This window comes from Equus quagga, chromosome 1, assembly GCF_021613505.1.
Source record: "Equus quagga isolate Etosha38 chromosome 1, UCLA_HA_Equagga_1.0, whole genome shotgun sequence".
Lineage (NCBI taxonomy): Eukaryota > Metazoa > Chordata > Mammalia > Perissodactyla > Equidae > Equus > Equus quagga.
Window position 1 is genome coordinate 86122193 of NC_060267.1, and position 13162 is coordinate 86135354.

At 41.1% G+C, this 13162-nt stretch overlaps 1 protein-coding gene across 1 annotated transcript in view; it reads right to left on the reverse strand.

The window, feature by feature from the left end:
* The window catches only part of PSMB7 (proteasome 20S subunit beta 7), a 56268-nt gene extending 44016 nt beyond the window's left edge, over positions 1-12252 (reverse strand). Inside the window, exons 1-5 of the mRNA XM_046685534.1 lie at positions 12135-12252; positions 11611-11704; positions 10681-10778; positions 9331-9471; positions 3580-3695 (exon numbers count right to left, since the gene is read on the reverse strand). Coding sequence (XP_046541490.1) covers positions 3580-3695; positions 9331-9471; positions 10681-10778; positions 11611-11704; positions 12135-12196 — 511 coding nt within the window. The 5' untranslated portion in view covers positions 12197-12252. The remainder of the gene's footprint in view (positions 1-3579; positions 3696-9330; positions 9472-10680; positions 10779-11610; positions 11705-12134) is intronic.
* Between the last annotated feature and the right edge of the window lie 910 nt (positions 12253-13162).

Genomic DNA, 13162 nt, shown 5'->3' on the forward strand with positions numbered 1-13162 from the left:
CTGGAGGTGACAGAGGTGGCAGGAAGACGCAGTTCCCAAGGCAGCCAGGGCAGCAGAGTGAGTTCTGAGCCAGGGCCCAGCCCCAGGTGTGCCAGCAGTGCAGGCTAAAGCATTCTGTACTCGCCTGCAATGGCCCACTCTGTAGCATGACTGCTGACATTGTTCTTGGCCCCAAACCCAGTTCTTGCCTTCCCAGCTATCCTGTGACCATCTACTAGCCTTTAAAAAAAATTCTCTCCCTTAAATCATCCAGCGATTCTATTGCTTGCAACAGAGAATTCTGAGCAATACATGAACACATCCTGATCTAGAAATTCCACTATTAGGAATTTATCTGAAGTACGTACTTACACAAGTACACCAAGATACACTGGTTGCAAAAATCTAAAAACCAAAATATCCATCAATAGGAGAATGGGGTCAGTAAATCATGGGAGTGCCATATAATGCAATTCCATGTAGCTGTTGTTATAGATATGATATAGATCTACACGTGCTGATACAAAAACTTCTTCAAAACCAGTTAATAGTGAGGGAATGGTATGTATAGCATGACCTCATTTGTGTATTTTTGATAGAAAGAGAGAGACGATAGAGATAGATGAAGGTGTATCATAAAACATTTCCTGAGAAAAAACACACTACTCTCTTAGTAGTTATTTTGGAAGAAGGATACTTATTTTTCATGTAATATTTTTTCCCACTTAAATCTGTCATGTTTATAAATTACTTTCATTAGAAAACGTTTTAATGTCACTTGCCTACTAAGGATTTTATGAACACCCATTATCCTTCCTGTTATTCTCTCTTATGACTGTCCTTTTCCTCCAGGGCACTTAGCACAGTGCCTTCATTTAGATTAACGTGTATTTACTTGTTTAATTTTTGTCTCCCACATGAGGCCTTAAGCTCTGCGGGCAGATGCTGTGTTGACCACTATACTCCCAGCACCTGGCACAGGGCCTAGCACCAAGGTGGTACTAAATAAGTATCTGATGAATGAACGTAAATAACTTATCCTTCTTTTAAGACTCAGCTCAAGTGAAGTGAAGCTTTTCCTTAAATCTTTCAGTTGAGATGTGACCCTTTCTCCCTCGGGCCTCCACTGGCCTTTGTACCTACTGCCCTTGGCAGTTTACACATCTGTCTCCCTCACCACAACATGAATATGTTGAAGGCAAGGATCCACACATTCACCTGTCTGTGGAGCCCACTACAGTGCCTTTACACAGAAGGCACTCGAGGAATAGATGACCAATAAACGAAGAGAGGAACAACCTAAACCTCAAATAATTTACTCAGGTATTAAAATCAGATGTGACTGATGTCTTGTTCTTCTTAACCTGGTTTTTTATGATAGCAAAACCAGACTGTGTTGAGTAACAATTTCTGAACTGATGTGCGCCATAAACTCAAAGCTGTGGAACCATCACCCTGGACTCACGCTAGACTTGGAGATGCGAGATCACTGTCAGCCAGGACAGAGCACAAAGTGGGGCTGCAGCAGTGAAATGAGCTGGCACAAATCTGCTAGACTTTCAACAATGTGTCCTAAATTCAGGATTATGCTCATAAGACAAATCACTACATTTCAAAAGCAAAAGAAACCAATTCACTTCTCCCATCTTAAAAATGAAACTGCTTTGCATCAATGTTAAATTCCCTGAATGTGATGATTTTATCAAGGTGATGTAAGAGAACTTCCTAAAGGATTCAGAGGTGGAGCCTTACAGGGTCTGCTATCTACTCTCAAATGGTTCCACACACGAAACAGTAACAGCGTGCATGAGAGAGAGCAAATGCGGTAAAATGTTAATTGACAAATATGAGCAAAGGGTATATACGACTATTCATTGTCCATCATTGCTACTTTTCTGAAGTATGACTTTTTTTAAGTAAAAAAAAGCAGAAATTAAACTACTTAATAGAGAAGGCTATTTCACTTTTACTACCATTTAAAAGCATCAGACTGAAGAAATAAAAACAGTACTTCAATGGAGATAACAAATACATTTGAATAAAGCAGAACAGTTCTAAAATTACTTAACTATCTTCATTTTAAAATAATTACAAAGATTCCTCCATATGGTAAATGGGGGCAAATCATTCTCCCCACAAACAGGGGAGATCTGTTGTATAAAAACTTTATAAGAGGCTGGATAACACAATGGAAGAGCAAAGTCTCAAACTGGCAATTTCCAAACTATTCAAGGCAGCAGTGTTCCTAGCTCTGCAGAACCAAGATGCCAAGACAAAAAATGTGGGAGGTAGGGCTGGCCCCGTGGCTGAGTGGTTATTCGCGAGCTCCGCTGCAGGCGGCCCAGTGTTTCGTTGGTTTGGATCCTGGGCGCGGACATGGCACTGCTCATCAGACCACGCTGAGGCGGTGTCCCACATGCCACAACTAGAAGGATCCACAACGAAGAATATACAACTATGTACCGGGGGGCTTTGGGGAGAAAAAGGAAAAAATAAAATCTTTAAAAAAAAAAAAAAATGTGGGAGGTAAATAACAGCTGGAGAAACACCAGCTACACATGACCTGTTCGAATTTCTGGACCTGTACAATTTGACTCAGACATTTAACATAAAAGTTTGAACTTGGAAATCCCAATTCTTCTATATATAATTTTATCTTCTTTTTTTTGGTCATTAAAAAAATACTCTTACCTAGCCCTTAGAGCAAAAAAACAAATGTAAAAACTGACCAAAAGAGTAACTACTATTTATAGACCAGGCACTGGACCAGATGCTTTATATACATTATTTCTAATCATTATAACCTAGTATGTATGCAAGTATTATTGATACCATTTCACAGGTGAGGATATCGAGGTTCAGAGAGGAATTAAATGCCCATGATCCTTCAGAGATTAAGTGGTAAAGAGGGACTCTAGTCACTCTGGCTTAAAAAAAAAATTTCTTCATGTCCCAGGCACGTTCCCGCATGTCGCAGACACATTCCTGCATGTTCCCGCATGTCCCAGGCACGTTCCCGCAGTGAGGCCTCCACTCTAGCTTTCCTCCTGCCTGGAAGGCTCCTCCACTAAACTTCACCCTCCTCATGAGACCTACCTTGACCTTCCTTTTTACCACTACAGTCTGCCTTCCACCCCAACACTCCCAAGTCCCCTTATAGTGAATTTTTTTTTAACTTTTTGTTTTGAGATGATTGTAAATTCACAGGTAGATGCAGAAAATAAGACGAGTTCTCGCATACCCCTGACCCAGTTTCCTTCAAAGGTAGTATCTTGCATAACTGTAGCACAATATCACCTGCATTACTTTTTCCTCCTAGAATTTATCACTTTCTAACATATTTTAATATATTTATAATAGTTGTTGTTCTTGGTCCATTCCCACTAAAATATAAACTCCTCGTTACCTAAATTTTATTCATTGCTATATCCCAAGCAAATAGAACAGGGCCTAATCTGTAGGACAAACTCAACAAATATTTGTAGAATAAATCAAAGCACTGAATTGCACTGCCATCTCTAACAAGAAATAACTAGCTCTTTAAGAGACCACTTTGGTAAATATGAGGATTCGGAAACATCAGGAAAACACGACACTCACCCATGGTGACATAAGGCAACTTATCAGTTGATCCATGAGGATAGATGCTGTAGAGGTGAGGTCCAGTGACATCTACTCCCCCCAAAACTAGCGCTGCACCGATGTAACCTTGATACCTGGTGATCAGAGTATGTGTAAGAAAAAAAATGAGTCTACCTTGTACGCATGTAACTTAACCAAAGATGTAAGAGAAGACAGACAACAGAAAGCTTATCAGGTACTGCTACTATGACATTAAGTGGTTACGTTCTGATGTTCTGATGGGGAGAAGATGGGGAATGGAACAAACGTTAGTTGAACATCTACCATCAGCCAATAAAAACTGCGAATTGTGTGAAGTACTCCACATACCATATTTCATCTCACTCTCACAACCCCCTTTACAAGAGGGCACTATAATTCTCACTTTATAGAAGACAAAAACCAACCCAAAGACGTTAAGTACTTGGCCAATGTCTCAGCGCCAAGCCTGGCTTACCCCAAAGATGACTTCGATCACACCTCTGCATCATAGATAAGTTCCCTCCAAGCTAACAATGAGGAGTTGCTAAATCAAGCTGTTTACATTATCAACCTCACCACAGCCTCACTAGAAAACAGCTAATGTCAGAACATCCTTCCTTTGAATAAATCCACAAGATTATCATCAGAGACACGAGCTCACATTGAGTAAAAGAGAAGCATTTCCTCATTCAGGAGCTAAATGACGCAATAACTCCAGGAGAGCCTACAGAGCCTGCTGCTCCCGCCCACAGGACACGCTCCACCTCTCAGGAACGAGGGTGAGAGGACATTTTCCACCCTGCCCACCTCCACTTAACTGTGCACGTTTGTTCCCCTGGCCTCTACCTGGTTGGTCTTCCACTTCCATAGGTTGCTTTTCCTGTATTTGGTTCCACCTTTTACCATTAGAATGGCTATGCTAGATGAACATGCTGGATTTAAAGTCCTCCACTGTGAGCCTTTAGCTCTTTTGGGAAGAAAAATGAAACCAACACATGCTGAATTTGCACAATGATGTAATCATTAAAACTGACATAAATAAATTAATACAAGAACCAAGCAAAGCCATAATCTTAGATTGTCTGCGACACAGCTACTCATTAGGAAGCACTCTAGGTAAACAGAACAGTCAAGTCCAATACCTTCCATGTCCCTTGATTACCCTATTGTTATTTCAGAGAGAATCTTCCATTTATAAGTGAAAAATTAAAGCACAGGAAAGGATTTTAGAAGCAGCCTCAAAAGGAAACAGAGGCCCAGAGAGGGAAAGACACTGGTCCTAAGCCACATGAGCTGGCAGCAAGGTCAAGACAATATCCCAGGGCTCTGGGATAAGAAGTTAGAATCACCAGACCCAGCACTCCCACCTCAGTGCAGTGCCTGATCCACTACACCAAGTGCCTCCCAAACAGGGTGTTCAACAAAGTCAGTAACAACCAGCCATCTCCCTTCCAAGCCAAAACAATCTCTGTTGAACACCTTTAAAAGAGTCTAAGATATTCTGGCAAGTCACTGAAATCCTTAAAAATTGATCCAGAAATTCTACTTCTGGAATCTAATTCTAAGGATATAAGAGGACAAATAAGCAGAAAGGAATACACAAGAAGGTGTACTGCAGTACTGTTTATGATGCTAAAAAAGTAGAAACAGTCAGAGGGAGAACTGGCTAAACTGATACAGCTATACAACAGAACACTACACAATCATGAAAAACCACGCTATGTTTTCTCATACGCTACTGATGGTAGTGCAACTTAACACAACCGTTCTCAAGGACAATTTTGGCAGTATGCATCAAAACGTTAAATCAAAAATATGTACTTCTAGGAATTTATTTTAGAATATAGCCTAAAGAATTTAATTACACACGTACCTAAAGGTTCTATGTTCCAACGGGTTCACTGAATATCTTATAATACCTTAAATACCTTAAAATAGGCAATATCATTAATGTTCAAAAATTGATTAATAGAATGGAATGCTGCAATACCATCAAAAATTATGATATTGATCAATGGTTCTTAAAACTTTTATGGGTTACAGACCCCTTTGAAAAATTGATTAAAATTGTGGAACCCTGTTCCCCTAACAAGCGTACACACAAAAGTTTTTTACTGTTTCGGGAGGGTTACAGGTCTCCAGAACTCCTCCATGGGCTCAAGGTAAAAACTCTGGATCCTGAGCTCTTTTACTCATGGGAACAATAGTCACAATATACTATTACAGGAACAGGTTCAGTTACAAAATAACAGAGTAGGAGTCCATTTCTGCAAATGCATAAATGAGTATACACACATAGTATAAAAGTTCTGAAAAAAGAGATCTCAGATTTCCAATGTATGTGTCTGAGTGCCAGAATATCAGGCGACATTTACTTACTTCTTTTCACATTTCTACAGTGTCTGAATTTTTTTACAATGATCATACATCACTTTTATAATAACTTTAAGAAAAGTTATTTTCATTTTGAAATGCTCCAACACAGAAACTAAATAGGTGAAAAGATTAGGCTGAATTATAGGATGAAATGCACAACTATGATTCTATTTTTTTAGAACAAAACATGTATTATTAAACATAGAAAAAACGTTGAAGGGTGTAACCTGCTAGCACTAATTGCTTGTGGGTGGTAGGAATCCAAATAATTTTTATATTTTTTTAGTTTATCTACATCTTCTAGCTTTTCTTACCATGAACATATACTAGTAACATGGAAGGAAGGAAGGATGGAACAAACAAACAAATAAATAAACTTAAAGAACTAGAAGTATATACACCCAACCAAAATGTGATTCTCCCTGAATGGCAAAATTTTTATTTTTTCTTTAGGCTTTTCAGTATTTTCCAAATTTTCTATGATGAATACATATTACCTTCATAAGGAAAAAAATAGTAAAATTAACATAATAATTACAAGAGTCTCTACATATTCAAACAGTTTCCAGAATATAGAACAGTATATGGCAAAGATTTCTATTAGACCTACAAGGAGGCTCCACGCTCAGAAAGAACAGGCATCACTTAATCTTCTCTATCTAGCTACCACACAAGCAACATAAAAGTACTGCTTAAAAAAGGGGAAAGAGGGGCCAGCTCAGTGGCACAGCGGTTAAGCTCACACATTCGGCTTCTTGGCGGCCTGGGGTTCACCGGTTCAGATCCCGGGTGCGGACATGGCACCGCTTGGCAAAAGCCATGCCGTGGTAGGTGTCCCACGTATAAAGTAGAGGAAGATGGGCATGGATGTTAGCTCAGGGCCAGTCTTCCTCAGCAAAAAGAGGAGGATTGGCAGTACTTAGCTCAGGGCTAATCTTCCTCAAAAAAAAAACGGGGGGGGGGGGGGGGGACGTGCACCTCTGTTTATCCAACCCTCTTTTCTCACTGATCCACATACAAGGAAATGGGTTATTCAGCGGGAGAAAGTAGAGCAATAGCAGGAAGAGTACACCTTGTACTCTTTTTCAGCCTCAGAATTTTATGGGGATCTAAATGTGCATCAGGCCCTGTACAAGGCCCTCTCATGAGCCTGGCTTCTTTAGTCATTTCCTCCTCAAAAGTCGGAGAGACAGAAACTATTTTCCCCATTTTATTGAGGAAGAAACTGAGGGTACGAAAGGCAAGGTGAACAGCCCAAGGTCACACAACAGTCAGTGCTATAGAGGGGACTTGAACCAAAGTTCTGAAGTCAAATCCTATGCTTTTTTCCATTATAACACTGACTCATTTTATGTAACTCAACAAAAATGTCAGAAGACATAAAGGACCATAATTATCCTAGTTTAAATTTTTAAATGGTCTTCTCAAAACTTTTATAAAATTTAATTTTCACGAAGTATGTTAAAATAAAAATAATAAAACACTGGAAAACAGAATTTAGAATTCCTAGAACATTCTAAAGAGATTAACAGAAATATCTGCTAGATTTAGCCAAATGCTTTAAATGACACTGCAAGGAATCTTGAAATATTCTCTTTACTGCAATTTTACAAGTTTAAAAATTGTTAAATGTAATGCACCACACAAACCACCAGAGGGAGCTTTGTATTTAAAATCAAAATCACAAACATCTTCAGAAATCTTGATAACAGACGTACTTTAACAAGTTCTCACACTGAACTGGGAGAATTTATTTGATAGACAATAAATCTCCAGGATTAGGATGGTCATTACGTACATAAATAAGTGGAAATCACTGACATAAGGGCTCAGCACAGCCAGAGCAGGAATTGGACAGCTATGACTAGGCTTCCCGCCCACATGACTCATAAGTCCCCGTCTCCTCGCTTAGCAGTATAGTGTGAAATGGGCATTATACTACTGGCCTTGCTGCACAGCGACATTACCTCACATCCACTTACTGAGAGCCCAGGGGCCATGCTCGACTCTTAGAAGAAGACCTGCAAATTCACAGGAAGGCAAAGGCCAGGCAGGAAACAGAGGGAAGTGAAGAAGGCAGAGACTGACAGACCAGACACATGCTCCCACTTCTAAAGGAAACGTCTGCCATTTGGTTCCAAAGATTACTGCTACATGTTATTCCACCCTCTTTCTAAATTTTTTTCAAAAGAAGCCAGAAATCCAAATTTTTAATTCAAATCTCCCAATTTATAATTACTGGCCACTATTTAAAAAAAAAACACTATAGGGCCCAAATAAAATTTCTCTACAAGCTGAATACGACCTGTGAGCTGCCAGCTTACAATCTTTGCTTTCTATTCCTGCTCCCCTTTAATTCTCACAAGACTCAATGCAGCTGCTGCTGCTTGGGGCAGAGATAAAGAGTATGTTTTGTGCAGGTTGTTTAATGGGTGACGAGGACCAGAATAAAGGTCTCTGATCAACTTTAAAAAAAAAAAAAAAGATATCATGATGCACATTCTAGGAAGAAGGAAAGAGGAGAGAATTTGTTAAAGGTGAGGCAGGTCCCAAAAGGAGAAGTCAGTATTCCAACCCAAGACTAAATGCCCAGGCTATTTCTGCTAAAACACATTGCCTCTCTTCTCCTCGTGAGGAGTAAATGAGAAAATGGACTTAAAATCTGAAAACTGTCAAGATCTATACAAACATAATGTGATGCTGTGATTATTAAGGGAGAAAGAAAGAAAACTACTAAGAGGAACTGAGTGTGTGAGTCAGCAGGGAGCGAAGGTCAGGTCAGGCCCACGACTGCTCCTCTTTAAGCCTCAGCTGGTTCACTCATAAACGGGACATGTTAACAGCCCCTACCTCAGAATTCAAAAGATAAAAAGAGATCATGCACAAAGCACTTAGCACAGGACTTGGCACAAAGAGACAGATAAATGTTGGTCAATATTAATGTTGTTATACCCACTCACAGCCAACTACAAATATCACTTTTCATCTTGTTATTTTGTCACTAAAAGATGGAGGAAAAAAACCAACCATTTGTGTTTGTGTGTGTTCACAAAATGAACTCAAAAGTTCCTTCAGCTCTTTCTCACTATGAACAAAAAAGGATTTTTATCTGGTACAGTAATACCCTATGCCTCAGGAAATGACTCAATTGATCACATGTGATTTATTCATGGAAAGAAAAAAAAAGACCCCCTAAATTCAAACACATTATCAAAAGCCTTATGAAATTAAAATGGCTTTTTAGTAACAATTGATTTCTGGAATAAAATGTATATTTCTGAATGTTTTTTCTCTAGCTTCCAGGCTTTCCTTGGCTGAAAATCTAAGAGATGACAAAAAGATGCTATACAAATCCCCATCCTGGAACCTCACCTGAAAAGCATCTGCTTCAGCATCCGATTGGCCGTCACAACTCTGGGAAGGCGGCCAGTGGAGAGGGAGTGGAGCTCCAAGTTGGAAGAAATGAGCTGGGTTGTCATGTCTGTGTCTGCAGCTGTCCCAGCACCACAACAACTAAAAAATACGATTAGAAACTTATCTGAAATTCAATTACCAAAGGGCTCAATTAGAAGTGGAGCTTCTTGGATAACTTCCAAGAAGTTCAGGTACATGCAGAGATGTTTTTGCTTATGTGTGCACTGTAATGGCTGCGTCTAACCAATCTTACATAAACATGAAGTTGAGAATATGCATCTAATTATATGCAAATATATTTTCTGTGGCCCAATGGAACATTTCAAATCATTAGTTTCTGTGCTCCTAACAGAGTGTACATTTTACTAAACCTAAAAAATATATCCAAGTTGTACAACAGAGCAAGGCATGTTAAAAGTCTTCCAATTTGACATTTACCAAGTATTTACTACCAGGTACCAGTCATTACAAAGTACTGAGAATAAAGAAAATATGACACAGTCTTAGCACTTGATTTCAAAGTTGAGAGGAGACACAGGTAGACAAAAGTTAGAGTATCTCGTGTAATACAATACAGTAGCATAGGTACAAAATGCCGTGGGAAACTGAAGGAGAGAGCAACAAATTCTGATCTTTGAGAAGAGATTTCATATGAGCTGGATTCAGAAGAACCAGAGGGGTAGCAAAAGCAAAGGTGAAACAGCATGGAGGTGAGGGGAACAGGGACACGAGGGAAACAGGGACAGTCCAGGTGCAGCTGGAACATGGAGTGACGGCAGTTAAACAGGCTGAAAAGCTTTTTGTGAGACTGCGCAAGATCTTAAATATCACGCTACAGAGTTTCGACATTATCCTGAAAGCAGTGTAGGAAGGTGAAAAGTCTCTTGAAAAGTTTTTAAAGTGGAAAGGGACATAATGAGATCTGTGTTTTACAAAATTCAATATAGCAGAAGAGTGAACAACAGAGATGGAGAAGACACCAAAGGCAGAGAGGCTATTTAATGACAACTGTAATGGTCCCCTGAGGAAAAAAAATCTAAGCTAAGGCCTTAGCAGAGGGAAGGACAAGAAGGAATGGACGCAAGAGGCACACAGAAGGCAGAACTGGGTACCAGCTGAATCGAAGACTAAAGCAAAGAGGACTTGAGAATGACTAGCTTAGGCGACAGGTGCAAAGAAATGACACTTAAGGGAGACAGAAAGAAAATACAGGTTGAACAACAGGTTTTAGTGAGGAACACAGTAAATTCAATTTTAGCCCTGACATGTTTGAAAATACAAGAGCGATTCAAACCAATCAATACTTACTATATGTTAGGAGATATGAAGTGTATTTTTGAACAGTTCTTGTCAGCAACAACCATCCCTTCAGTTGCCCTTGTATCTGCTCCAAGAACTATGCCATCCTATTTTTAAAAAACACATTTTTTTAAAACATTTTCACATATATAAACCATAGTTCTCTACTTTAGGGAAAACAATGTTGGCCATCCCCTGCCCCCGCAAACCCCTATTCCTGCTGAAACTCCTATCAAAAATATCATGCTATGCTGTCAGAATTCAAGAAAAGGCTGATTAATGAACATTATTGGTTGAATCCTGATTAGGCGGTAAGAATTACCACTCCTGCTTTCAAACGAGGCTCAGAGATTCAGTGACTTCCTTACAAATCACAGCAAATATGGGAAAAGTCTGAATTAATATGCAGAAATACGTCCATTAAAATAGCCACCTCTGTCAACTTTTTAAAAGATGTCACTTTTTACCTTTAACAATAATAACCATCATCTCTTTTAAACCTCACAACAATCTAAGGCAGGAATTATTATATCCCTTTGATGGATGGGGAAAGTGTGGCTGTGAGAAGGAAAGTGACCTGCCCAAATCTGGAAGCAGCACATAAATTAAATGGTTAGACAGACCTGTCTGACCCAAATCTTGTGTTCTCCCATTATATCATCCTGCTTCCTAAAGTAGTAACTTAAGGCAGAAGAGTAAATCGGTCTCCTGTCAAAAACTCGGTGAAGTGAGGAAACAACATAAACTGTTGCTAAGTGCACAAACCTCCTGACAAACCCCTAAAGGACCTAAACCCCGCCTAAAGGACCTTAACTCCCCTAAAGGACCTTTTCCTGATGTACTCTGTAACACCTGCCCTTCCTGACAGGGCCTGGAGCAGTAAAGGAGGCCAAGCGGAACCAGTTCACTCACCGCTGCTCTTGGCCTGCCTCAGCTTACCTTATAGACCACCCCCGCGATGGTCGTTCCCGTTTTCCGGGCCGTTGGAAGCTTGAACCCTTTCCTTGCAAAATCGGCTTCCAAGACGGCATTTCTGAGAGCAAATGAGAATAAAGCGTTGAAGGGCAGGACTGCACTGCGCCGCACCGGCACAAAGAGCGTCTAAGAAGGAACTCAGGAAAAGAAAAACTATTTGCTTTCACGCCTATCTGTTCACCCAACCCTCCCAACGTCAGGACTAGTGTCCTGCTTTTCAGCGAAAAGAGCGGCAGAGAGGGGCGGCACCTCGCCGAAGGAGAGGGAGATGGAGGGTGTCCGAGTGCGCTGGGAGACTGGAAGGGCAGCCCCGGCCCCAGGAGAAACCCGCGCTCAGGCCTTGATTCCCCTGAGTCACACGGGCCGCGAGCCCGCAGGCCCCGCCGTCCCCCTGCGTTTAGACTTCCCAGATCAGATCGCGGCCCAGCTCCGACCCTGGCCCCGCACTCCCACTCCCACCCTCAACCCAGCCCCGGGCACGGCCGCACCTTCGGCAGTTATCAAACGAGAAACCTCCAACCGGTGGCTGATACACTGACACAGCCGCCATCTTCCCAAGAAAGCACTTCCGGGGTAGGGGCGGGAGCAAACAGAAAGAGTAGAGCACTTCCGGCGCCACAGAGGACCAGGACTGAGGGGCGGGGCAAATTCCGCACTCGGGCGGTTGATCTTAGAGTTACGGGCTCCTAGAGGAGCCCGGAGACGTTTGGAGTATATCGCCCCAAGTGGCCCGGAGGAGAAACTGAGGCCCGCAGCTGGGAAAGGACTGGTCCAAGGTGCACGAACCCGAGACCAGGACTCCTGCCCGCCAGACCAGAGCTGTTTCTACTGTTAATTCGGCTCTGCGGGCTTCGGAGACAGACCCACCCAAGTTCCAGGCACAGCCCCACCACCTCCTTGCATTGAGCAGGTCCTCTCACTTCTCTGAATCTGTTTTCTCTGCTGTCAAATGGAGATAATACCTACCCCAAAAGCTGCTGTGAAATGAAGATGTGAAAAGATGCTCAACTTCATTAGTCATTAGGGAACTGCAAATCAAAACCACTGCACACTCACGGGGATGGCTAATATCAAAAAATCAAAAAGGCAGACAGTAACAAGTGTTGGCAAGGATGTGGAGAAATTGAAACCCTCATACGTGGCTGGTGGGGATGTAAAATCATGCCCCAGAAAACAGTTGGGCAGTTCCCCCCAAAATTAAACATAGATCCACCAATTCCCCTGTTAGGGATATACCCAGGAGAATTGAAAACATGTTCACAGAAACTTGTACACAAATATTTACAGCAGCATTATTCATAATAGCCAAATAATAGAAATAACCCAAATGTCTATCAGCTGATGAGTGGATAAACAAAATGTGGTCCATCCATATCACAGAATATTACTCAGCCATAAAAAGGAATGAAGCACTGACACATGCTACAACATGGGTGAACCTTGAAAACGTTGTGCTAAGTGAAAGAAGCCAGGCACCAAAACCCACGGATAGCATGGTTCCAATTGCATGAAATGT